The sequence below is a fragment of the Pimephales promelas genome, chromosome 11, assembly GCF_988280905.1.
Source record: "Pimephales promelas chromosome 11, fPimPro1.hap1.1, whole genome shotgun sequence".
Taxonomy (NCBI): domain Eukaryota; kingdom Metazoa; phylum Chordata; class Actinopteri; order Cypriniformes; family Leuciscidae; genus Pimephales; species Pimephales promelas.
Window position 1 is genome coordinate 11786572 of NC_142779.1, and position 27638 is coordinate 11814209.

The 27638-nt window shown below is 40.0% G+C and overlaps 1 protein-coding gene across 8 annotated transcripts in view; it reads left to right on the top strand.

The window, feature by feature from the left end:
* Positions 1-27638, top strand: part of zswim8 (zinc finger, SWIM-type containing 8) — a 43937-nt gene that overhangs the window by 5653 nt on the left and 10646 nt on the right. For 2 of the 8 annotated variants that reach the window (XM_039672969.2, XM_039672971.2), the window contains 23 exons: positions 840-993; positions 2659-2753; positions 5991-6163; positions 10385-10492; positions 10916-10997; positions 11111-11231; positions 11667-11868; positions 12113-12288; positions 12436-13663; positions 15769-15900; positions 16004-16183; positions 16561-16744; positions 16853-16951; positions 17056-17180; positions 18706-18994; positions 19144-19296; positions 19565-19787; positions 19998-20287; positions 21343-21566; positions 21682-22173; positions 22449-22689; positions 25496-25666; positions 26002-26121. In XM_039672969.2, coding sequence (XP_039528903.2) covers positions 840-993; positions 2659-2753; positions 5991-6163; positions 10385-10492; positions 10916-10997; positions 11111-11231; positions 11667-11868; positions 12113-12288; positions 12436-13663; positions 15769-15900; positions 16004-16183; positions 16561-16744; positions 16853-16951; positions 17056-17180; positions 18706-18994; positions 19144-19296; positions 19565-19787; positions 19998-20287; positions 21343-21566; positions 21682-22173; positions 22449-22689; positions 25496-25666; positions 26002-26121 — 5262 coding nt within the window. Of the gene's footprint in view, positions 1-839; positions 994-2658; positions 2754-5990; positions 6164-10384; positions 10493-10915; positions 10998-11110; positions 11232-11666; positions 11869-12112; positions 12289-12435; positions 13664-15768; positions 15901-16003; positions 16184-16560; positions 16745-16852; positions 16952-17055; positions 17181-18705; positions 18995-19143; positions 19297-19564; positions 19788-19997; positions 20288-21342; positions 21567-21681; positions 22174-22448; positions 22690-25495; positions 25667-25748; positions 25846-26001; positions 26122-27638 lie in introns of those variants that run through there. The other 6 variants (XM_039672972.2, XM_039672974.2, XR_005623026.2 and 3 more) reach the window with 5 other exon arrangements.

The window sequence follows — 27638 nt, forward strand, 5'->3', positions numbered from 1 at the left end:
ATTGTCTGGAGGAAATTAGTGACTTGAAACCAGGACCCTGCAGGATACTGGAACCCCCCCACCCCTTCTCAACGGACAGCATTTAGTCCCTGTTGGCAACTCTCCGGTTTTCTTTCTCTATAGCCTTGAGTGTATATGAACCGTCTGGTTTAGGAACAAAATAGGTTGCCTGAGGTCTTGAACCTCACTTCTCAGTACTGTTCTCTCCGTTTCAAAATAAGTCATTTGAACTGCAGCCATCTGTGTGACTATTGTTCAACTATTCGACAGAGATGCCAAGTAGTTTGGATTGTTTAATGCAGAGTGGCTGTGACCGGAATGTAGTGATTTTATCAAACTAGTGATCGAGCCGTCTCCAGGCCTGTTCATGCCAACACGAATGTTCGGCATGAGAATTTGGTTAGATTGGTCTTCATCCTCAGCTATACACTGTTGCTTAAAAAATTATTCTTTTCCTGACCACCACCAAATCATAGTTTTACATAACAACAACAGCTCTACACATGTGACCACACACACAAAAAAATTGGTGTAGGATTTAGCCTACTTTGAAACTATTTTCACTCAGAAATTGCTAGTAAATTTCACTAATTATTACAAATAAATGGGAAGTAGCACCGAATTAAATGTGTGTGGCTGTTTGTGTCAGTCTAAACAGACGCTTTAACAGCTGTTCTTTAAAATTAAAATTTTTATTGCACAGAACTTTCACACTGAATATTTGTCATTGTGTGAACAGGCCTTCAGATTGCTGCAGATAGCCATGCCATTAATTATTTTAGCATGTAGGTTTTCTGAAGCAGAAACTAGCCTAACTCGGATGTCACTTCCTTTCTTAGATGGACAGGTCATCCCTCTGGTGGAGCTATCAGCCAAGCAGGTGGCATTCCATATTCCGTTCGAAGTGGTGGAAAAGGTCTATCCTCCCGTTCCTGAGCAGCTCCAATTGCGGATTGCCTACTGGAGCTTTCCAGAGAATGAAGAGGACATCAGGTAAAAGCTCACAGACCTTGCAACTGCTATTAAACACTGGCCGGTCCAAAAAAAGTAACTGTTTGGATTTAAATTTAAATTTGCAAATTATTAAGAGTCTTTGAAAATAACATCACAACATTTATTTCCATTACGAGGTGCATCAATTTTTGGTCAAGATCTTGTATTCACAACGCAAAAGTCGTGCACTCTGACTTTCAATAAATTTAAGGTCTGGACTCAGAGGTGCCAATTCATGAGTGAAAATGATTCTTCATGCTCCCTCAAAACCATACTTTCACAATCTGAGCCTGATGAATCTTGGCTTTGTATGGCCATGATGTGTCTTCCTACAGAATTGTTTAAGAAATTAAAAGCTAAACACTCCATCAGTTAGGGTTAGAAGAACTGTTGCCAAACATATAACAAGCTAAAAACATCATATTCACTGCAATAATTATCCAGTCATAGACTCTTAAGCATTTTCCTATTTAAATCCAAACTGCAACCTTTTTTTTTTTTTGACCAGGCAGTGTATTATTTTAAAGGGGTAGTTGATTGCGACTTTCACTTTTTTCATTTTACATAGTGTGTAGTGTTGCTGTTGGTACATGAACAGTATCTACAAAGTTGCTGCGCTGAAAGTTCATCGTCTTTTAAAAATCAGGAAGTTTAATGGCTACAAAAACTACTCGAATGGGACTACAACGAAATGCTTCCTGGGTTTTAAACGGATCTAACCCATAAATTTACATCAACCCTCACAATGGGGCATGGCCATATTTCTGCAACTTTGTCGAAGAGTAAGAGATATAGTGGAGAGTTGAAAGTGTGTTATTTTCACCCAGCTGTCAGGTCTTCTGCGTTCGGGCTTCCCATGGACACTGTAGTTTGATAAACAAATGCTGTTTGTTTATAGTAGCCAGTTAGTTTCATGCTATTTTGTGTGTATAATAATTGTATATAAAATATATATTATCGCAACCGCAAACTTCAGCTGCTGTTATCAGTGTACAGTATGGTTTTTAGGCAGTTGCCACATGTACACCTAAATAAAACGATACACTGAGTAAACCAAGTTTCGTGAATAGATAAACGGTTGCTCATTATATCGATAAAACAATAACTTAAAAAAAAACAGTATTTTTCAGACATTTATTCAGTTATACTAAAGGTGGGAGGTTCTGCTTGACTCTCTTCATTGCCGCTTTCTGGGTCTGAATCTGGCTCATACTGATACTACAGTATCGACACCATTATTTACATTTGACCAGAGCACATGCAACTTTTGCCCGTAAAGGTAATGGGCATGAAGTTTCCGAACAACGTGCACTACGCAGTTTAGCCAATTACAACACACCGGCCTAAACTAACCAATCTGAGCCCATTGCCTGTTTTTGAGGGAGTGGTTTCATAGAATCAGGAAGTCTACTGGTCATTCAAATGACAGAGGAGAAAGCAGCTTACAATAAAGGTGAAATTTATGAAAAATAAGGCTTTAAAGGCTTGTTATTGCACTCCATAAACACAATCATGCAAAGAAAAAAATCAGCAAACCACCCCTTTAAATACGTGTGCTTTACCTTTTTGCTTAACCAGATTACCAGAATGCCTATTAAGATCTGAAATCTGAAAGATCCGAACTGAATGCTCGGTTTAATTTCCTTCTCCTTTCTGTTTTTGCAGATTATACTCTTGTTTGGCCAATGGCAGCCCTGATGAGTTCCAGCGTGGTGAGCAGCTCTATAGAGTGAGAGCTGTTAAAGACCCTCTGCAGATAGGTGAGAAATCAAAGACATTTAAGTATTTATCGTGTCATGAGGTCATGGTGGGTTTTTGACCAAAATGTTCGGAAAGTGGCTGTGGTGAAATGCTTGGCTGCCCTGAACACTTCTCACATATAGAAATATCTCAATTGTTTTTATAGGATACAAATCTTAAAATCGCACCCTAAATAAGCCATCCTTGTGTTTAGAGTCATCTTTGGCACTGTACATGTTCAATGCCAAGTCTTTAAATGGCCTGAGAAAGAACCAGAGACATTGCACATAAGGCTTGAGTGTATGTGTAAGTGGTTCAGGCTGTGTGAATGAATGCTGTTGTTGGAGACAGTGGGCCATACAGCAGTAGAGGGAAATCATGATGCAGCTGGCCCAAATCTGACCTAGCTTTTGCACACACACACACACACACACACACACACACACACACACACCCTTCAGGGGTCTGCCTGCCTGATTCACAGTGTTTAGACCGCCCGTAGAATTCAGACAACTTTTCAAAAGGCTAAAAGAAACCCTTAAACTTTTTTTTAGAATTAATGATGAACCGATATACACTACTGTTAAAATTTTGGGGACAGTAATATTTTTTTTTGTTTTTGAAAGTCTCTTATGCTCACCAAGGCTGCATTTTATTTGATCGAAATGCAATACAAAAAACAGTAATATTGTGTAATATTAAGAAATATATGATTCTTATCACCTTTGCCCTCACACATCATGTGAGGGCAAAGGTGATTTTTTTTTTTAGCAGCCATTACCTCAGTCTTCTTCAGTGTCACAAGATCCTTCAGAAATCATTCTCATACTGATTTGGTGCTTCGATATTTTTGTGGAAACCATGATACATTTTTTACTGGATTCTTTGATAAAAAGTAAAAAAGAAAAGCACTTATTTGAAGTAGAAATATTTTATAACATAATAAATCTCTATTTAATGAGTGCTTGCTGGATAAAAGTGCATATCCATATAAAAAAAAAATCTTATTGATCCAAACCTTTTGAACGGTTATGTATATCGTAGGACAGGTATAGGTCATTTTGAGATCCGTGTTTGTTTAATAATGGATATAAAGCAGTTACATTTTATATTGCAATATATTGGTCACCTTTGAAAAACACGGAGATGGTGCCATCTTTAACTAGGAAACACAGTTTGCACAGTTTAACTTGAAATTTTCAAATTTGTCAATGCAAACTTATCCATTTTTTTTTTGGGGGGGGGGGGGGGGGGTCAAGGTTAGAAATGTGTAATTATTGAGTCGGATACTTCCAGGTAAGTTGTGTCGGTAACACTTTACAATAAGGTTTCATTAGTTAACAGTAGTTAATGTATTAACTAACATGAACTAATGATGAACAAATATTTGTTACAGTATTTATAAATCTTTGTTAATGTTAGTTAATAAAAATACGGTCAATGTTTGTTCAGTGCATTTAACTAATGTTAACAACCACAACTATTGATTTTAATAATTTATTAGTAAACGTTGAAATTATAAATAATTTTGATTAATAAATGGTGTAGAAGACTTGCTCATTCATTTCTTGTTAACTAATGAAACCTTATTTTAAAGTGTTACCAATGTGTCAATAGCTTTAATGTAGTGATCTTGCCGTTTAAACATCATAACTTTCTAGAGGGAAAAATCCAACTAGCTTGTTCCTCAGTAGCATACTTTAGGTTTTTGGTTGCATTTTGACCCCTCTGTGTGTTTGGTTCTTCTGATTTATGCGAGTTTCGCTCACTGCTTTTTTGTTTACAGTATGGTAGCAGATTGTTAGGGGGATTTATTATCAATTATATGATACTGAAAAGACCATAAAAAATCCTCTTAACTGCCCTGGCCAATCAGTGACAACCCACCACACTGACCTCCTAACTGCCCGTCAAGGGCAAAATCAAACATTTTCAGTCACTCCTCCAAAGTGTAGCCAGAGCAGTCTGAGATAGTACAGCTGCACCTTAAAGGGAAGTGCTTCCAAAACTCTTCCCATTGCTTTGTGTTTAAACTCAAAGTGAGAATACAGTGCTGAAAAGACTATAACCTTCAGCCTTTTCATGTCATGCCCAAACTTCTTGGTTGTTACAGACCTTAGTCTATTCAACAAACATTTCTGCATTGCCCGCTCGGATATGAGTCTGATGAACCCATTCAATCACTTAATTTGTGGTTCATGTGAGGTAAATTATCAATTTAAGCGGAGATTAAGATTACCATGACTGTAACAACATCACTAATACTAGCATTCTATTTTTTAATGATGTGTAACTAATGACAAAGTTTTAAAGTTTTTTTTATGAAACCTTTGGGGCTTTGTTTTTTATCAGGGACAGCTGAAAGGATAATGTGGGTCAGGAATAAAGGAGTAGAGGGGTACTTTTGGCACCGACAGGTAGACTGAAAGAAAAAAAAAAGAGGCAGTGTAGTAGAGTTGGCTTGAGGAGGCCTGTTGAATTTGGAACTGGAGCTATAAGCTGAAACCACCCACTACCCCCACCTCTGCTCTTACTGGCCAGAGGAGCGCTGGCCACTGTCCAGTGGTAAAAGCTTTCAACCAACCCCCCTGCACTCGACTCTCCACGCACACATTTGGACTCTTTCTTTATCTCTTTCCATCTCAGATGTCTTTCATTTCCTGTATGGTCTGAGTTACAGTTTAATTGCTGTTTTATCATTCAGTCTTACAGTCACCAAACTCCCTCAGCCTTTTAAACATTAATGTTTCCCAATTTCTTTAATACTTCCTGGCATCAGGTGCAAATATGATGCTTTCAGAATAGCAAATATGATGCTTTTCAGAAAGTTTTCATATTAAACAAACAGTATTTTACAAACAAACTCCCCAATAATAAGGGCATTTTTATCCAGAGTGTGAGGAGAATTTAATAATAATAATAAACTTTATTACAGACTCACTGGTCCAGATAAAAAGACAGAAAAATAAGACAGTACACACAATATAATACAATATATATATATATATATATATATATATATAAAAAGCAACTTCAAAGGAGACAACTATACCAATGCTTCCATAACTTGGACACATACCATGTAGTGCTAACTTTGATATTGGTCAAAGCCACAATTATATAATTCTCTAAGTTATTCAACCGACATATAAATTTGTACATGAAATTTCTCAATGTGGCTTGATGGGGTCATTTGAGCTAGTTTTGTGTTGAAATGTGTTACCAAAGGCTGACATGCTTTTTTTTCCTTTAAACAGGTTTCCACCTCAGTGCCACAGTAGTGTCGCCCCAGGCCGGCCAATCAAAAGGAGCCTATAATGTGGCTGTAATGTTTGACCGCTGCCGGATCACTTCCTGCAGCTGCACCTGTGGAGCAGGAGCCAAATGGTGTGCCCACGTTGTGGCCCTCTGCCTCTTCAGAATTCACAATGTAAGAGTTTGTAGATGCACACATTGTCCTCTCACTTGGGATACATAGTATATCTTTATCATTTATTGTAAGACAGTTTTTTATTTTTTTTAATTGGATAGTTAATTGTGCATGCTTTATTTTTACACATCGATAATGCTAATGCTCACTCAAAGTTAATTTTTAAAAGCACTTATCAAAGCACATATCAATGTTAAATGTCATTTTCAGTAAATCTAAAAAGTAATATACTGTATATTGTCACTGTTGGGTGGAAAGCTTGTTTCTCCAAAAATGCAAATTTTAAGGAAAAAAAACAATAAAATTATTATTATTATTTTTTTAATAAGCACTGCATTGTCAGAGTTGATATTGTGGCTTTATATATGGTCAGACACCAATATATTAGGGCTGTGCAACGATTAATTGTGATTGATCACATCCTAAATAAAGGATAGATAGATAGGTAGATATTATAATAACAGTTATTATATAATATATACTATATAATAACTAATTTCTTGAATAAAGAAAATGTCATACTTCTACAAAAGAGCCAGTCCTTTATTTCCCTTTGCAAACAAGCAGAGAAAACGGCATGCAGCATTTTATTTCGACAGAGGCGGGTGGAGTTTGACCAACAGTTTTGAGGATCCAATAGAGTTATGAGGTTTAGTCTCAAGCTCTTTTTTTTTAAATTTTCATTAGTTAAATATTTGCAAAACCCACAGCAAGGGTGATCAAAGAAACAATATTAGTTTTCCATATTTCTTTTTATTAAGTAGTAAAGTGCAATTACTGAGATAACCTTTTTATAGGCTGGAATTTGATCTAGGGTGAAATACGGAGCTTAAAAGAGAAAAGAGAAAAGTATGTATTTTAATGTGTGTTTATGAACCAACACTGCATCTCCATATGTAGCATAGTTTAGATTGTCTCTTAAGGTTTGAAGAATGCATTTAAAGAAAACAACTACTTAAGGCAACAGTTCTCATTGTCTCTCAAAATGACACATACACAGGAATTTGAATACGCACAATGGCCTGCTTCAGATAGACGTATCTGTGAGGAAGATTTCACGTACAGCACATGCACAAACTTTCTCTAGGTTTCTGTCTGTGCGGAGTGACCGTGGGCGTGAGAGCACTGAGAAGCTTTTGATTAGGTTTGATGCCTCCCTGTGGAGTCAGGAGGGTGGAGGGAAGGATCTGCTCTGCTGTGATATCTCAGCCCCCTTAGGAGGGCCTGCCACAGTCAGATAGACCTGGCGGCCCGGGCCGTGGGTGGCGTTTAGCATTTGCATGTGGGCTTTGTCTTTTGTTTTCTGCCGTTGGGGGAAATTATAACAAACTTATTTTGCATAAGCTTTTCTCGTGGTTTGGTTTTCTTGTACATATCAAATACACAGTTCCCCTGTTTAGTTTCTTATAGCTGTTGCTAGATAATTAATTTAATTTAAGTAATTTAATATTGTAATTTTGGAAAAGTGGAGGAGAATTAGACTTTAGGTAGTGTTTGCAACATGACGCTTCCCCATTTTTGTAGGGTCGTGTCTCTTATTTTAAAACGTTTCTTGGCAAAAAGCTTTGAGAATGTTTTAATTGAATGCATTTACCATCATGTTGTAAAGTGCATTCCTGTGAGTTTCAAACAGCTTTAGAGTCTATTATGCTATTGTGAGTTGAATAAACAGTATATTCTTAGTTCTGCTATGATATGAGAACATTTATCAGCCACACAGGAATTTTAGTAAATCATTGACACTTAAGATTTGATATATTGCTGCAGAACCCCTTCATTTGCGTGTTGAGGCCGGTGTCAGATGAGGTTACCGATCACTTTCTCACATCACAGCTTGCAGCCTGAAGTTCAAATGCTTCAGGCTTGACATTTAGCCCACCTACTCGACAGTATCTCAAAGATTGTCACAAAGTATAACAAAGTAAAGCATTCCTGCAGAAATTCTAGAAATGTCTAAATCCTAAACAGAACATGACAACCTAGAAAGATACAGACTCAAACAGTCATTGATACTACTGGATTATGATATTGTACATAGAGAAGCTAGACGGGCATGCACCAGTGATAAACTTCATTCTGCATCATCGCTGTGCCCTTTAACTATTTGAGTGGGCTAATGTGTTTTTTTCCCACATGTAGTTAGATGTCAGACTGTCCTCATAGCTCAAATTGCATTAATACTCCTCACCACACTAAATATTATGCTGGTTGCTACTAGGATTAAAAAAAACATTTCAACTGACCTGATTTGAAAACATTAAAAGACATTGAGATCTGCAGAGGAGGTGATAGGTCCCTGAAAAAAAGGTTAACAGAATACATTCACCAAATTTGAAATTGTTTATTACCTTTGTCTTTCTGTACAGCTGTTTATAGTCACTATTTATTGTCGCACAAATACAATAAAATGAAGAAATGCTTTATATATGAATATTTATAATTATTTAATGGGTTACACTTTACAATAAGGTTCCTTTGTTAACTACATTAGTTAGCATGAACTAATAATTAACTGCACTTATTAATCTTTAATGGTATTAATCTAGCATTTATTAACCATTGTTCATGTTACTTTCTGCATTTACTAATACTTTATTAAAATCTTTATATATATATATATATATATATATATATATATATACACACACACACACACACACACACACACACACACACACACACACAATCAAGTGAATCAAAAAAGTTTATCTAAGTTGTCAAAACGGGTATTGTTCAAAATTCATGTTCAACTTTGAAAGGTTTTGATCCACTTCAAATGTTGACTACTGTATTTTATATATATATATATATATATATATATATATATATACAGTATATATATATATATATATATATATATATATATGTGTGTGTGTGTGTGTGTCTGTTTTAAAAGGATAGTTCACCCAAAATTGAAAAATCTGTCATTTATTCACCTTATATTGTATACACACCTGTATGAGTGAGTACCTTTCTTCTGCTGAAGACAAAAGAATATATTTTTAAGGTTGTTGCTAACAGACAGTTGACGTTTGCCAAAAATACTATGGTAGTCAATAGTTACTGTCAATGTTGGTTACCAACATTCTACAAAATATCTACTTTATAGTTCAACTGAAGCATGCAACTCATACAGGTTTGGAACAACATAAGAGTGAGTAAATGATAAACTTTTTTTTTTGGGGTAAACTATTTAATAACAATAAAAAACAACACAAAGGTGCCTTTTATTTACATTTATCCATTTGGCAGGTGCATTTATCCAAAGTAACTTAAATTGCATTTAAGCTATACATTATTTTTTAAATTCATGCATTACCTGGGATTTAAACCCATAGTGCTTGAGTTACTAGTGCCATGATCTACTGTTTGAGCTACAGGAAGGCATTAAAAAGGCCTTATGTTTAGGTTAATTTGAGCTATTAAAACTTAAGCGTCTTTCTCACACTTAATAAATAGGTTTTAATGAATAATATATATATATACATTTTAGATTGTAGGAGGGATGGGGCTCCCTCAAAAAAAAAAAAAAAAGATATCCATAATGAGGATCTTTGGAATCAAGATGATTGAAAACCCCTTAAGTTAGAATACATTTTGTGTGAAATGTCTGCAAAAGGGTCAGTCTGATATTATGTATGGTATAATGTGGTCTCCCATAGTTAGACTCTCAGCCACATGGCTTATCCAGCACTCAGTCATTCAGGGGCGTGTTGTCCAGGAATCCTAAACGTTTCCGTCCTCCCTATCCTCCTCGGTTTAGTTCTCCAAGTCTGTCCTTCATCCATCCTCCTCTCTCCCCATCCTCCATCTCCCAGACACAACCAACACATTTCACTCCAGTAGTTCACAATGCTTCCCCCACGGGACACTCTGCATTCTCTTTAATAATCTCACTATGAGCTAAAGAGAGAATTAGCTCTGATCGGCTCAAAGCATGTCTATCTGCAGCTCATATATTATGTATGGGCCAATTGCAAATGAGGGGTTCTCCAGCATGTGTGTGTCCACCACGAGCAGAAGGGATGAACCAGGTGACGGCACACTGGGACATCCACCTGAAGGCATCAAAGCCTCCAGATGCATTAGAAATGCAGAGTGTTTGCTAATGAGCAGCCTGCTCCCGGTTTAGTTAGCACTAGTGAGTAGATTAAAGCACTGGAGCTTAATTTCAGTTATGTCTGCCAGCTTCAAATATCAGTGACTTGTGTTTGGGTATAGGCTTCTGCTGTGTGTCTTCGAGCACCTGTGTCAGAGTCCCTGTCCAGGTTACAACGGGATCAACTCCAGAAGTTTGCACAATACCTCATCAGTGAACTCCCACAGCAGGTGAGGCATGCAGTTTTTTTTTTATTTGTTCTTTTTAAATTGACATGGTCTGCTTGCCCGTGGTTTCTCTGAGAATTAAATTGTATTTGCACAGCTCTAAATAACTGGGATGAAGTGCACACAGTGGCCTCATTGTCCATATTGGGCTGTGACTGCTCAGATTAATCACAGTTCGGTTTATCATTGTTCCGCTTCTGTGTTCATGAATTCGATGTGGTTCTGTAAATACTTGGTACAGTATTTACATGCTAATGTTGTATTGTTTTATACTATGTATTATGCCATCATAATCTAATATTGTTACTTGTATATTATACTTGTTACTTGCTTAAACATTAATAAAAAACTTTTATCAGATAATTTCTCATCTGATGTTTAAATTAATTTCTGGCTTAATAGTGATTCGCTCTTTTGTATCTGCAGATCTTGCCGACAGCTCAGCGTCTTTTGGATGAGCTTCTTTCTTCCCAGTCTACCGCTATTAACACCGTGTGTGGAGCCCCGGGTATGCATTGACCTACAAACCACAATTCATGAATTTCTAAATGTTTAATTTTATCTGAAGATATGCAGACCTTGTAAATCCTCATTTTTCTTTTCTAACGATGGGTTCAACAGATCCTACTGCTGGCCCTTCAGCGTCTGACCAGAGCACCTGGTATCTAGATGAGTCCACCCTAAGTGACAACATAAAGAAGACCTTGCACAAGTTCTGTGGTCCCTCACCAGTTGTGTTTAGGTAAAGGCAACCAGCCTGGTACTACCTACAGTGTAGCACAGTTTACTGTTGTCATCTGTGTTCTAAACCAGTGTTTCCCAAACAGGCATACATGGGTTTTGGTGGTACTTTTTTTCAGACATTTTTTTTATTTTATATGTGTGGATAAAGGATACACAAGCTAGTGTATGATCTCAAGACTATATTTATGTATTTAAAACTATGAATGAATGGAAGTAGGAGCAGGCTTCACTCAATGATTGCACTGCAAAGAATCATACTTTATCCAAGCTTATATACCCACACCAGTTGACACACCCATATTCACATCAACCAATAATTTTAAAATGATGCACATGTTTCTAAAGTTTCAATCAGTCCATTAATGAAAGACAAAGACTAATTTTTTTTAAAACTAGATAAGTTAAAACTCTTTTTTTGGTTCCTTGTTCTTAGTGATGTGAACTCCATGTACCTGTCCTCCACCGAGCCTCCAGCAGCTGCTGAATGGGCTTGTCTCCTGAGGCCCCTGCGAGGTAGAGAACCAGAGGGCATCTGGAATCTTCTGTCCATTGTCAGAGAGATGTTTAAGCGGAGAGACAGCAATGCTGCACCCCTGTTAGAGATACTCACCGAACAGTGTCTCACCCATGAACAGGTACCAAACCTGACTCGGCCACACTTCACACCTCAGGGTGACTGTTTCAAGTGTAAAAAATTGCATCGTCCTGTTGAAAACACTTGTCAACACTTGTGCCTGCATTCAAACCATTTTATTTTATTTCAGGAGGAAATTAAATATGTAGTTGACTATATTAATTGGATTCAAGATGCATTTTAAACTCAACACTTAAATAATATTTTTTTTTATTCTAATGAAACTCTTTTTGTTCTTCCCCAAGATCATTGGTTGGTGGTACAGTGTGAGGACATCCGCCTCTCACAGCAGTGCCAGCGGGCACACAGGTCGCAGTAATGGGCAGACCGAGGTTGCTGCACATGCATGTGCCAGTATGTGTGATGAGATGGTTGTCTTATGGAGACTGGCAGTGTTAGACCCTACCATGAGTCCCCAGAGGTGAGCAGTTTTGTATAGCTAGTTAAGCTCTAAAGTACTAGTGATCCTCATTTGTTGTGATGTTGATCTAGAATTTCTCAATGATTTGTGGCTGGATCTTTCATAAATTAGTTAAGGTAATGTTTTTCACCTTTTGCGACTTCTCAGGCGCTTGGAGCTTGCCGCCCAGCTGAAGCAGTGGCACCTGAAGGTAATCGAGATCGTGAAACGAGGGCAGCACCGCAAGTCTCTGGACAAACTCTTCCAGGGCTTCAAACCAGCTGTTGAATGCTGCTACTTCAACTGGGAAGTGGCCTACCCTTTACCTGGCATCACCTATTGCAGCGCAGATAAGAAAAATGCTTCCTTTTGTTGGGCCAGGGCAATGCAGCAACAACGGGGCATTAAAGCTGGGACTGGTGGGGAATCAGGAGATGGTACTCGTGGTGGAACCTCAGAAGCTTCTTCCTCTGAGCACAAATCTAGGAGTAACTCACATCTTCCCCAGCAGGAGGTGGCTGTCCGCCCTAAGGAGACCATTGTGAGCAAGAGGAAAGGAGTGTCTGGTGTGAACAGCGGAGGCGTTCTGGTTTGTCTGGGTGGCAGGGTCTCTCTTTCACTTCAGGAGGGAGGTAAAGGCATGTATAAAGCCAACAGCTCCTCTCCATCAGCTGGTAGTAAGGCCAAGCTAACGCAGAGCAACAAGGGCTCGTGTGGAAGTTCGAGTGGTGTCGGTGGGAAACACCCTGGTGCAAAGCGGCGAACCAGCAGTGAGGACAGCTCTCTAGAACCTGACATGGCAGAGCTGAGTCTGGATGATGGCTCCAGCCTGGCGCTTGGGGCAGAGGCCTGCAACACCTTCGATTTCCTTCCTCCTCCTCCCGAGATGTTGCCTTCACCCAGCCCCTTGCTCCGTGAGCCACTCAAATACACCAGCGGTGGCGTTTCAAAAGAGCGTGCTTTTGAGACCAAACATGTGGCACATGCTGCCATGCCCTCTGCTGCTGATGCCCATGTCTGCTTTTCAAAGGAGAGCTCCATTGCAACCCCAGTAGTGGCAGCTATGGAGAAAGAGGTGGAGGTGGAGGCAGACCTGGATGAAGCCGGAGGAGATGAGGACCCTGTAGATGATGCTCTGCCGTGTGCGGCGCTCCCCAGCCAGGCTCTGCGGGGCCGCAGAGAGGGAGATGGAAGTGGAGCTTCAGGGGCTCCAGGACCTCAGGCGGCTGAGGCAGCAGCAGGAGCTGATGCTGTGGGTGAAGATGACTATCAAGCCTACTATCTCAGCGCTGCCTCAGAAGAGGGAGCGGATCGAGGGGTTGCAGACGGCAACCATGAAGAAGAGCCAGACATCTTTGCTGGGATCAAACCTCTGGAACAGGAGGGCAGGATGGAGGTGAATTTCCCCCCCTGTAAAGTACTGAAGCAGTGCCTAAAAGTAGCGTTGAAAATTAACACAGAACGAGCTAAAAGAGACCGTGCATCTTATAGTAGCTTCTGTTAAAAAAAGCTTCTGTTCAAAATTTAGTTTTGCCATTATTGTAATAAATCAGTGAGATTTTTTTATGCACAAGGAGTCTTACAACAGCCGGTATGATCTGATCTCACCACCATTGAGTCTGTCTGTGATTACATGAAGGAACAGAAAAAAAAAATGAGACTGACTAAATCCAGAAGAACTGCAGCAACATCACCAAGATGCTTAAGGTACCCTACCTACAAAGCTACCTTAAACTACATGCAAGTGTAGCTAAGACAAAAGCTGTTTTAAACGCAAAGGGTGGTCACACCAAATATTGATTTGATTAGCTTAGAAGTTAATTGATAAATAAAATCTCTTTATGCCATTATTTTAGAAAGCATCCTAACTTTACAGTATTTTTACACACGTCTAAAACTTTTCACAGTACTGTAGCTTTGTGGGTAGGTTTCTTCATGCATCTTGGAGATGTTACTGCCGTTCTTCCGAGGTTTAGTCTGCTTCATTTTTTTCTGTTTATTCATGTAATCACATACAGATTCCCTGATGCTGAGATCAGATCATACCAGCTGTTGTCAGACTCATTGTGTATTAATCCTGGAATATGGCCTACAGAAATTAAAACACTCCATCAATTAGGGTTAGAATAACTGTTGCCACACATACAACATGCTAGAAACTCAATAATCACTGCAACGATAATCCAAACATACTCTTAAGCATTTGCCGTTTTAAACCCAAACAGTGACCTTTTGTTTTTTGGGCTGAGTTGTGTGAATATATACACATGCACACAAGTGGCATGGTTTAATACAAATTTTTTTTTTTTAAATGGTAAGAAAAAACAATTAATAATTTATTAATAAATAATAATCCTTCCATCAAGCAATGTAGTTTTTCAGCAGCATTTAGTAGAATGGTTGCCATGGAACACACATATGCAATGCTGCTGCAGTAATACTGATTTAATGAGGTCACACATGTATGATTATCAGTGTTGGGAAAGTTCAATTTCTACATGAACTAGTTCAAAGTTCAGTTCACACATTTTAAAATGAACTAGTTCACTTCATAGTTCATACTTCAAAAAATGAACTAGTTCATTCACAGTTCTTTTTTTCCATATGTTGCGAGCTTTTTTTTTTAATTATTGCCACAGCCCATATACAACCACAGACAACAATTATTTTATCGACGGGCAAAGTTTGCACAGAAATGTAAGATTTTTCCCATCTTCACCGACCTCGTCATAAAATCCGTTTAAATAATCATACGGCGCCTCCTCGGTCCCTGCTTTGTCGACGGCGGCCGCGGTGCTACACTGGTGTCTTGTTTTACCAGATTGTTTTTTTTTTTGCTACATATTAAGGCCTATTTACGTGCGTTTTAGTCGGGGTTTCACCTGGAAGGCTATATAGAAATCTGGCACCCTATAGACCATTTTGCAAGATGTAAACAACACTGGTCCAGAAGCACTTCCTGTTTCAGTTTTTTAACAATACATAAAAGCTGGGATAAAAAACAACCAACAGAACATATAAAACTGAATCAAAAAGTTAAACACCTCTAAGATGTTTTCTCTACATGTGAAATAAAGAAAACAGTTACAAACTGAAACAGGAAGTGTTTCTGGACCAGTGTTGTTTACATCTTGCAAAATGGTCTATTGTACAAAGTTAAACTGAGAGAGCGTGCGTTCACAGACACCAGAATGAACGCGTTCACAGTAACGTGCATCAGGCAGAAATACAGTACGTTCAGTTCACATTCGCCCAAAATATGAACGCGTTCATTAACTATTCATTGAACATGTTCAGGCACAACACTGATGATTTTAGAGTATTTCACAATGGCTCTAAAGGCAACACAGCCAATCATAATCAAGAACTGGAACTGTCCGTTTTATAATTATATAATGAAAATGTTGCAAAATAGCTTCTTGGCTTGACCACAAATTAAATTTTTTAATTTAATTGCACAGAACTTTAAAAGATTTTCAAATGTATAATGGTGTGTTGCAGGTACTGTTTGCCTGTGCTGAGGCTCTCTATGCTCACGGCTACAGTAATGATGCTTGCCGACTGGCTGTTGAACTTGCTCGAGATCTTCTGGCTAATCCGCCAGACCTGAAGGTGGAGCAGCCACAGACCAAGGTACCGAAATAGTTTTTTTTTAAAATTCCCACAGGTTTTGGCTGTGACATACAATCATAACGGTGCTCACCTTTGAAAATGGATATCTCCTTGTCTTGTTTAGGGTAAAAAGAGCAAGGTGTCGACCAGTAAACAGACGCAGGTGGCCACTAACACCCTGTCTAAAGTAGCCTTTCTGCTGACTGTGTTGAGTGAGAGGCTGGAGCTCCATAACCTGGCCTTCAACACTGGCATGTTTTCCCTGGAGCTGCAGAGACCTCCTGCTTCTACTAAAGCTCTGGAGGTAAAGCAGATGTCAGTCTCATAAATTTGATGATCTGCAAGACAGTATAGTTTGTTAGGGATGTGTCTGGTTTTGTTGATATTTGGAAGTGTAATGTCAGTTTTTATTTTATTCTAACTTTATTGTATTTTAGTGGTATAAAAGTATACATGTTTTATATTACAATTTATGTATTCATGCATAAATATAAAAAATAATGCTAAGGAAAATAATTTAACATGGCAAATTTGGTGTACGCAAAATGCAGAGATTTGAGCACTTTTATTAACTCACAATATAACAAACCACAAACAAAATATGCATTGTAATGTTTTGATTCTTGATTTTCAAAGAGTTTTTTTGTCCTAAAATTCTAAACTCCTATGCTCTTGTGTAAGGTGAAGCTGGCATATCAGGAGTCAGAGGTAGTGGCTCTCCTGAAGAAGATTCCTTTGGGTCTTGTAGAAATGACTTCCATAAGGGACAGAGCAGAACAGCTCCGGGATGGAAACTTCTGCGACTATCGTCCGGTGCTGCCTCTCATGCTGGCAAGCTTCATATTTGACGTGCTCTGCACCCCTGGTAAGTCACACATCGACCTTCTCCAACAGTTTTAAAAATGCTCTTTAAACGCCCCAAAATCCCCATGCTCATTTTTCATATTTTTTTCCTATCACTTGCCTCTTGCAGTGGTCTCTCCCACGGGCTCTCGACCTCCTAGCCGGAACCGTAACAATGAAATGCCTGGTGATGAGGAGCTGGGATTTGAGGCTGCTGTTGCAGCTCTTGGTGAGAGTCAATTTATGTGAAAAAAAAAAATACAAAACCAACCAGTTTTGTAGAAGATATTCTTCAGTTGTCTCTCCTTTTCTTTAACTTTTTTTCCCCATCAGGTATGAAGACAACGGTCAGTGAGGCAGAGCATCCTCTGCTGTGTGAAGGCACACGGAGAGAAAAAGGAGACTTGGCTCTAGCACTGATGATCACCTATAAAGATGACCAAAGCAAGCTTAAAAAGGCAAGTCTTTTGGAGTTATCCTGTCACCGTTTAAACTGCCCTGTCAATCATCTTGTCACAGTTCAAATCCTCCACATACTATTGAATTATTTCCTACCATTTCAGAGAAATGTAGTAGTATATTGATCTGCCAGTCATGGGTCTTGTGGGTTCTCATGCTGAGAACTCTCCTCATGTGTTTGTAATTTGCATAATGATGCATTTAAAGATCAATGACCAAACGTATCATTACAAAAGTTCAAAATTATATTGCTGATGAAATATAATGTGGATAACAGTGAATAAATACATTATTTGCACATATATTTCATTTGAAGAAGATGTGATTAAATATATGTGCATACACAATGCTGGTTCATGTTTAGAGCATTAGAGTATATGAAATATGTCCATAAAAACACGCTTGCTCTAGCCCGTATATGATCTGTGATCCGTGATTCGTGTTAAAACGCCACTGTAAATATTAGTGCACGCTCCATGGATCACAGAAACTGTTTTCAATAACGTAATTTGTGTTTCAGCTTCCTTTTAAATAATGTATGCTTAATAGTTTGTACATTTTGTCGTGTGGTATAATTGATTGATTACACAGCCACTGATTTATCAGTGCTCATAGGCATTGAATAAATGCCAACAGCTATCGAGTTTGTTTTAAGTATATAGGCTACTACTGTTTAATTGTTTTGGTCTTTTAAAATAGTTTCGTTTGATAAGATGTATAAATGTGTCTGTGGTGGCATAGTAAGTTGATGCTGCACACTGGTGGTTGTTGAGGAGAAACCCCAACATCATTGTAAAGCGCTTTGGGTGTAAAGTAGTACATATGAAAGCACTATATAAATGCCTCCATTTCATTCATACTGTTTAATTGCTTTGATGGTCTTCTAAAACAGTTTCGTTTGATAAGTTGTTTAATTGTACCTGTGGTGGCATAGTAAAGTTTCAATTGTGATTATTTTGATAGCCTGCATAACTTTAACCAGACATTAGTATTCAAATACAATCAGAAATGAATTAATGCAAGTAAAACATCTTTTTCCGCAAAACTCATAATGCTCTATATGGGGCTGTTTACACCTGCCCACTTGCACTTTCTGTGATCGTATTAGCTATCCGATCGTGTAAAGACCAGGTGTAACTGCCCTCCAGAAATCCGATCCGATGTAAATTTTATTCCTCCCAACAATGCTAAAAAATAAATGTGTGAGAGCGTGTTATAGGCTATATGAAAGCACTACGCCTTAAGTCAGTAGGTAGAGATTAGGCTGTGTTTTGTGGCTGTTCGAACACATCTGACGACATCACATACGAAAGCAATCTGGTCAAATGCATTTTTGACAACCTCTAGAAGTGGTTGAAAGTGGACAAGTTTGTGATCCAATCAAACAAAAACGCATCTTAATACCAGGTGTAAACAAGGCCTTAGTCTCTCAAATAACATGGCTGTAATGAAGCTTAAGCCAAGATATCATTTGTAAAATACAGTAAATGTTTTGTATTCATTTCTGATTTCATCTTTCTGTAGATTCTGGATAAACTCCTTGACCGTGAGAGCCAGACCCATAAGCCTCAGACTCTGAGCTCATTTTACTCTAGCAAACCAGCTACCAGCAGCCAAAAGAGCCCATCCAAACACGCCACCCATGGTGCCAGCGGAGCCGCGGGGGGAGTGTCAAAACACACCCCTTCAGCAACATCAGCTGCTGTGCAGGGCGTGACCGGCGGGGGAGCGGCAGGGCAGCAGGGAGGTTTAGCGGCTGGCGGAGTTCAGAGCACAGCAACGGGAGAGGGCATCTCTGACAACAGAGATCAAGGTGAACTTACATCTAGAAAGTGTCATGGGTATACACTTCAATTTCAGAAGGAAATTCATTGCTTAAATATAATCGTCTTGGGTCCCTGTGGAGTTTGAAGTGACCTAGTTTTAAAAAAAAATGTTTTAAACCTCTTTCGTTCTTTGCAGAGGGTGCGCAGTCGACCTCCTGTGAGCAGCAGAGCGAAGCTGCACCCTTCAAGCCTGAAGGCACAGTGCCCAGTCGTCTGGCACTGGGGGGCCGCGGGGCATACGGCACACGCTGCTGGGGATCACCTGTACGACAGAAAAAGAAACACACTGGTAGGAGACAGTGTGTTCGTTAATTAGACAGAAGAGTTTATTTGATGCAGCACCTATGACCTCTCGTGACATAAAAATTATGTGCACAGATCACTGCAAAGTTCAATTCACCCACTTTAAAAAAAGTTATTTAATAATATATTATTTGTAAAAAATTGTATATTTCCAAATATAATATAATATTAATTTGCATAAAATAATTAAATGGATTATTTTAACTATGCATTAATTTTGAGAGTGTAAAAAGGTTTCTGACATGTTTTCTCAGGCATGGCAAGCATTGACAGCAGCGCTCCAGAGACCACCTCAGACAGCTCTCCTACTCTCAGTCGACGCCCACTTCGAGGGGGTTGGACAGCTGCTTCCTGGGGGAGAGGCCAGGACAGTGATAGCATTAGCAGCTCTTCATCTGATTCACTCGGCTCATCGTCATCCAGTGGCTCACGCAGAGCTGGTGGAGGAGCCAGAGCCAAGAGTACCGACACCAGCAGGTGAGACAAACCTGTCTTTTTGCCCTCATTGCCCCTTATGTGGGTTTGCTCTTGGTTTTTGGTGCTTGTCCATCAGCATCTTAACAAACTAAATCTTTACTTCTGTACCTGTTCATTGAGTAAAGTTGTTTCAGTTCAAAATCAGAACAGATTCTCTGATCCTCTAAATCTGCTGTTTATGACACACACTCGCTCTTTCTCTCTTTATAGGTATAAAGGCCGCCGGCCTGAATGTCATGCTCCGCACGTGCCCAACCAGCCATCTGAGGCAGCTGCCCATTTTTACTTTGAGCTGGCCAAGACTGTGCTGATTAAAGCTGGAGGAAACAGCTCCACCTCCATTTTCACTCAACCCTCTGCCAGTGGAGGCCACCAGGGGCCTCACCGCAACCTGCATCTGTGTGCCTTTGAGATTGGCCTGTATGCCCTCGGCCTCCATAATTTTGTGTCTCCTAACTGGCTGTCAAGGACGTATTCCTCCCATGTATCCTGGATTACAGGTGAGAGATAATTGTGTAATTGTGAGAGATAATAATGTTATCCACTTGAAATGCGTATGTAATCTTTAAAATTCATATCCTTGGCTTTAGAGTATCAATTCAATGTGGAGAACTGTAGTACTATGCTAGAGTATATTAATCTTCCAGGCTCATGTATGGATTGATGGATATAGATAGGTAGGTAGATATGGCTGGATGGATGTTTGTGAAGCTGTTTCATGCCAATGCATGACATCTAATCTCTCTGGGTCAGCGGCAGCACCAATTCAGATTTGAATATTCTGGTGTGATTTTGTCAAAGGTTTAATAGACACAGGCGTATTATTGTCATTTAGGAATAAGATCATGTGTTTGATAGGGCTGTGTATCAGCAACAGTCACAATGCCATGCATATAACAATAGAGGCCACGTTATGATATACACCACAATACTTTCACCTCAGTAGAATTTTGTATAACAGCTGTTTAGTAAACTGCATACTATAGGGCCATTGAAAACTATAGGCTGTTGCCCTCTGCATTGTGAAGGGCCTATCTAGCACTATATAACAATATATTTAATATAGATTTATGTTAACAATGTTCAATATTCTGATAAGCACAAATAAAAATGTACTTGTTGTAATAAATTTATATTGTAATATAGCCTACTCATTCTAATATTTTAATAAAATCATCTTTATGTTGCTAATAGGTTATCATTGCACTGATTAACACACTCTCTGCAAAATGAAAGCAGTCTGTAATGCGCTTTCTTCACTGTAGCTCACAGGCACACATTCCACAGCAGATATACTGTGGAATCGATACAGAAGCAACTGTATTGATACTCGTATCGCCAAGTACCATGTGATGACACTACATCGTTGTAGCGATGAATCAAACACAGCTCTATCGTTTGAATTTGGATTGTGATCTTTTTAACAATTAATTGTGCAACGCTAATAAGTAGATAGATATGGATGGATATGAAGTTAATACAAGAGTATTCTAACAAAGGGGTTGGCAAATCTGCCTTTTGTTTGATTTTGAATTCTTCTGTCGTGTTTGCACAGGCCAGGCCATGGAGATTGGGAGTGCTGCCCTCAACATCCTGGTGGAATGCTGGGATGGGCACCTTACTCCTCCGGAGGTGGCGTCACTCGCTGACCGTGCATCACGAGCACGTGATCCCAACATGGTGCGCGCTGCGGCAGAGCTGGCCTTGAGCTGCCTGCCACACGCTCATGCCCTGAACCCCAACGAGATTCAGAGAGCTCTAGTGCAGTGCAAGGAGCAGGTATTGTCCAGCACAGACCACATTCAGTCCATACAGTCCATTTTTAATCTAATGTTAAAAAAATCATCTGCTTGTTGCTTTTAAACAACACTTTTCTGGATTGTTCTTTCTTCAGGATAATGTGATGCTGGAGAAAGCTTGCATGGCTGTTGAGGAGGCTGCAAAGGGAGGCGGCGTATATCCTGAGGTCTTGTTCGAGGTGGCTCACCAGTGGTATTGGCTGTACGAGCAAACAGTGGGTGGTGGTTCAGGGGCCCAACGAGAGGGTTCCGGCCGCTGCGGGGCCAACGGTGGAGCAAGGAGAACGGCACCCGAGGGAGGCTGCGGAATCCTGGATAACAACGGGGTCTTGGATTCATCAGGTGTCTCGGCTGTTACTACCACAGTGACGGCAGCCGCCGTCGTACCTGTCATTTCCGTCGGCTCCACCATATACCAGTCACATGGGCTGCCGGGCTCAGCCATGGCACACACGGCAGGTCTGCATCCCTACACCACCATCCAAACCCATCTGCCCACCGTCTGCACCCCACAGTACCTGGGTCACCCGCTTCAGCATGTGCCCCGTCCTGCGGTCTTCCCTGTGACTGGGACAGCCTACCCACAGGTATGAGCGCTGTTCATTTCCTATTGAAATGATTATGGGTTTCAATTACCTGTGTTAATACTACAGATTGATTTTTATTTCAATATGTAGCATTATTTGTCTGCATTTAACTAACGGTAATTAATGCTAAATTTAAGCTCTAATGCGGATGCATGACATTCCTGGCAGAATATAATTGGAAAGACTCATACCAGTTTGTTTATACATGTAAAATGATCTTTACAGCTATGCCCTTGGTTTAATTTAATTTTGTGGTTTTAATTTTTCAATGGCAGGTATATGACTCGAGGAAGGCGTATCAAGCTGGTTTTAAGAGCATCTGTTTGTCTTCTCAGGGAATGCACCCTGCTTTTATTGGTGCTCAGTACCCATTTTCTGTGGCCACTGGCCCTCATCCTCCTATGGCAGCGACCGCTGTCACTTTCCCTGGCGTTCCAGTACCGTCCATGACTCAGATCGCTGTCCACCCATACCATACTGCAGAGGCAGCCCTGCCTCTTAGCACAACTGTGACAGGTAAGGACAAGTTGGTTGTAGAATTTCAATTCCATCTTAACATGAACACAACTTTTGGCATAATGTCCAATGTTATTTAAAATAATTCTGAATAAATGCAGTTTTACAATATACAGCAATTTTCAAGAAATGAACTCTACTTTCGTCAGATTTAATATCTATGAGTACATCTTCTGGAAGCTGAGGGCCAAACCTGACAGTTATGGAAGTGCAGTCGACAGACTCCATGACGGCTGAGTTAAACTGCATCAGCTGTGGCAGGTTGAACTAGCTGGTGAAGGAAGTACAGCCTGTGTGCTGATTGTGCAGGTGTTGGATGTGGATTTCCCCAGCCTCACTAGCTGATGCCTATCTGTTAGAAAGCTGGTGATCCACTGACAATTAGAGCTAGGAACAGAGAGCTGGGTTAACTTAGTGAAGGACTGCTGGGACGATGGTGTTGAAGGCCGAGATGAGGTCCACAAACGGGATCCTTGCAGGATGTGATGCAGTCCCATGTTGACCACATCATCCACTGACCTGTTTGCTAGATGTGACAGGTCTGTAGTGAATTTGTTTTAGTTTTTTTGGGGAATGGGATGATGGTGGAGCTTTTGAAGCAGGAAGGGACTTTCTCAAGTGATCTGTTGAAAATTTGCGAGATGACGAAGGCCAACTGAACAGCATAGGCTGGTGCTTTCCTTGTCTTCTGTTTCCCGACCTGACACGCATCCTCTTCACTGATCTGAAGTGCAAAAGGGGGAGAGTGGAGTTACTGGAGGTGTTGATTGTTGTACAGCGAGACTGTCATAATGGGTCTGGGGTGTGAGACTTTGATTTTCAAATGACCAGTAGAAATTGAGGTTGTTGATTCCCTACGGAATTAGGCAGAGATGGACTGGGACTAAAAATGGCCCTGGACTTTGACTAGGCCCGGCCCAAAGCAATCGGCGCATGGAAGCTCGACAACAATAGTGTCACTACAAGACATTAAATGATACTGTACCATCCAAATGATAGCTAACAGCATATTATACATATCTGTTCCAAGCTTAAAATTAATTTATTACTTAATAATCTTAATTACTTAATTTATGCAGTAATTAATCTTAGCTACTGCACAAATAATACCACATCTAAATGAAAATAGGCTATACCATTACAAATGTGCATGTGACATTTTACAGCTAAAATGTTGAAGTTTAGCTGTTTTAACTATTGTAATCATTAAAAATATAGCAAGCTGAATATCATTTCCTAACATCATCCCTAGCAAGTAACTTGCAAAGTAATTACTGATTAATTCAGTTCGGGAGTAGTAGAGACAAAAGCACGCCCGCGCTGACAATTGATTGGTTGTGTCCTTACATGCGCTTCACTAGCCTATACATGCAAGGTCTCTAGCTCGCTCACTTTTTTCTGCCGTGCACACACTATGCATGCACACTCTTACTCACTTTAGATTCCGGGAGATTTTAACTAATTTGCGGGCATCATGGAGCCGCTATCAATATGCGGGAGACTCCCGGAACTTACGGGATACTTGGGATGTCTGTGACTGTGTGTGTGGCAAGTGGTGGGCCGACCCGCTGGCCGTCCTGGAGTACCGGCCATTCTGTGATTCTCCATATCACACACATGTCCAGTCCGCCCCTGGAATTGGGGGATGGTGTTGTCTTGTAGATTGTTATGTCTCCTATTAACCACTCTATTCTCTTTTGTAAGTGTCTTGGTTTGATTGTTTTTGGCCTGATTGTACATGATTGTTTTCCCCATTCATGTAGGCACCAACTTAGGCTTGGCACAGCTGTCTGTCTGAGTTTCGCTGAGAACCATGGTTTGTCGTTGTTGTACGTTAAATAAGTCTTGGTAGGAATGCACATATCCTCACAGGAATGGTTTTGGACATAATCTGTGAGTTTTCCCAATCCATGGCAGTAGCTTCAAAAATAGTCCAATCAGTGCAGTTGAAGCAGGCTCTGCTTTTTCCTTATTATAGGTTTTGGTGATTTCAGTTTCTGCCTGGTTGGTTGGTATAAGATAAACCAGACAGTGATCGAGAGTCCTGCTCTAGGGATGGAACGATATGCATCATTTATTGTGGTGTAGCAGTGGTCCAAAATATTTTTTTCTCTGGTAGGGCATGTAATGTTTTATCTGTATTTTTGAAGTTAATGGGTGAGGGTTGCTTGATTAAAGTCACCAAGATTAATAATAAGAGAGTCTGGGTGTTACTGCTCTGTGATCTGATCAGACAGCTTTTGCACCACTGCACTCACATGCGCTTGCTATGGAATGTAAACATTTATGAGGATGAAAGAGGAAAACAGAATTGCTCCATTCAGCCACATTTCTGTGAAACACAGAGCTGCAGAGTTTGAAAAGTCCTTATTTGATTCAGGAGAGAAGTGCCAGATGCATATTAAGCTGTGTGGTTCTAAAGCTGCGATGTCTGAGTTTAACTAGATTAACAGCTCTTGCTTGTGGGTCCTAGAGTGCTTGGGCAGCGCTGGTGCTCCTCAAACTACAATATTCAGCAAAATGTCTGAATAATCAAAAACCTGTAGAAGATTGGGTAGTGTGTCCTCCCTGGTGAAACTGATTGTATAAGAAAAAAATAGTAAAACAACTGAATGGTACCATCTTGAAAGCATAGACCATAGTTGAGTTATTTAGTTTAAGCATATTTATTTAGTGCACCATAAACTCGGTGCAGACAAAAGTTCATTACAGTTCTTACCAATTTATCAGAAATTATTGGGAAGGCATTGGACAGTTTGCAAATCCATAGACACCCCTGAACATCCTTTCCCATTTTTTTGTCCAGCAGGAGTACACTCAGGCGCCACCATCCAGGCCATTCAGGGGACTTCTCTTCCAGGACTCTCGTCCCAGCCGGCCTCGCTGGTCAGTGCGCCATTCCCTGTGGAAGACGAGCAGCACAGTCAACCAATCAGCCAGCAGGGCCTGCACTACCTCCACTCGGCCTACAGAGTCGGTGAGGACGCCTGATTTCTAATCACATAGATCCATTAGGGCATGGCTTGCCTGTCCTTATGTTGCTGTTTTGCACCCATTAGGATCCATCTGGTCCTGAATTGTGGTGATTAATTATCAAGAGAGGTGAGGGAGAGGTCGGTTGTGTCCATGTTGAAGGACTCACAAAGAACTCTCACAGTGAGAAATATTAATTAAGGCATGATTTCCGTTCTATCAGTACTCATAAGTCCTGGAGATTAGGATGTTTGGGTGCATGTGTCAATTTAATACTTGATCAGTACAGTGTCGTGCAGTACAGAGTGTTGATGGCGAAATGTTCCTGTCCTTATTTAGGTATGCTGGCCTTGGAGATGTTGGGAAGAAGGGCCCACAACGATCATCCGAACAACTTTTCCCGTAGCCCCCCGTACACAGAGGACGTCAAATGGCTGTTGGGCCTTGCTGCACGTCTTGGTATGCCCATTTATCTTTGCAATACGGCTTTTAGGAAAAACAAGGTTTCTAAAATCCCATTTTATTTACTGCTTTAATAGCTAAAATAGACTGTAAATTATATGTTACCAGTTTACCTTGCCTTCAGCGAACAAGAGGTGACTCTCCAGCAGAGTTATTGACATCTTGATGTCTTTGCTCTTACTCTGAGCTTTATCCCATGCTGATTAGTGTTGCGCAATGCACCGATACTTCAAAAGATACTTGGAAATGAAAAACCTCACGATACCTAAATTTATTAGTATTGATAATTTTATGAATGACCGCGTTCCAGATTTGTAAGAGACGTATTTAATGTTGGTGTGTGCAACGCACGTTTCCAGTCCCTCCGTATGGACGTCTGTGTTTCTCCTCACGCACGCAGCAAAGAAGCTGCAGCTGTCATGAGACAAACACTACAGCGAGACGGCTGCATCCGCGAGCACAAGTGATACTGGGGCCGCCGCTCAGTAGCGGAGTGGCAATCCAGAGATTCAGGACTTTTCCCAGTGGGCTGGTAGTGTTTCGAGGCCGCGAGGACCGGTCTGATCGTTATACTTATGATATATATACACACCATCCGGCGGCCTGTACACAATAGTCTCTGCAACGGTGATAGAATGAAACGAGTGTCCGAATGAAAACGGTTCGCAAGCCGCAAAAGACCATGCAACCGATAGCAGCGAAAAAGAGCGCTCTGCTTGATTTAAAAAAACAACAGATTTTAGCGCTAGATCTCTTATTTAATAGCGAAATAAATAAATTATCTGCTATTTAACTGGAGATGTGTTATTTATTTTTGTATTTGCTGTACAACTTTCACCCCAACTTTCATAGATAGCATAAATAATTTGCAAGCTGCTAAAATAAAGCACAAACATCAGCTAAAATGATCTATAGGCTATATGATTATAATAAGACTCAGAGCATGAGCATGTTTGTCAGTGATTTATTTAGGCTATATTAGGCTGTTACAGCATTTAAATAGCACAGACCTATGCAAAGGAGGTGCATGTGAAACGCCCTGTAAGAAATACTTTCCTTTTCAGGAAAAGTATCGAAATCGCGATTCTTGGTATCGGTATCAAAACAATAATTTTGGTATCGTGACAATACTAATTGGTTGATTGCCTTTGGATGTCCAGATAGGTTTCCAGTTGTTTCTGTCTTTTGGGTTTCTTGAATTATGGCTAGTCCCGTTTTTCCCAGCAGTTGGTGTGGTAGGTGTAGGGGTGGGTGATCTTCCCAAAATGTAATATCATGATCTTATAGCAAACAGTCACAATCTATCATTTGAATAACAAACTTCCTAGGGGTAGGAATCTCTAGGCACCTCACAATTTGATTACAATTCAGAAGGCTGCGATTCGATGCTAAATCGATTATCGATTATCTGAATCTTTTTGTGTGTGTGTGACTATAAATACTTTGCTTTAAAAGTACAAAGTAATGACCCATAAAGAATTAACATGCAATACATTTTATTAACATTGCAAAGA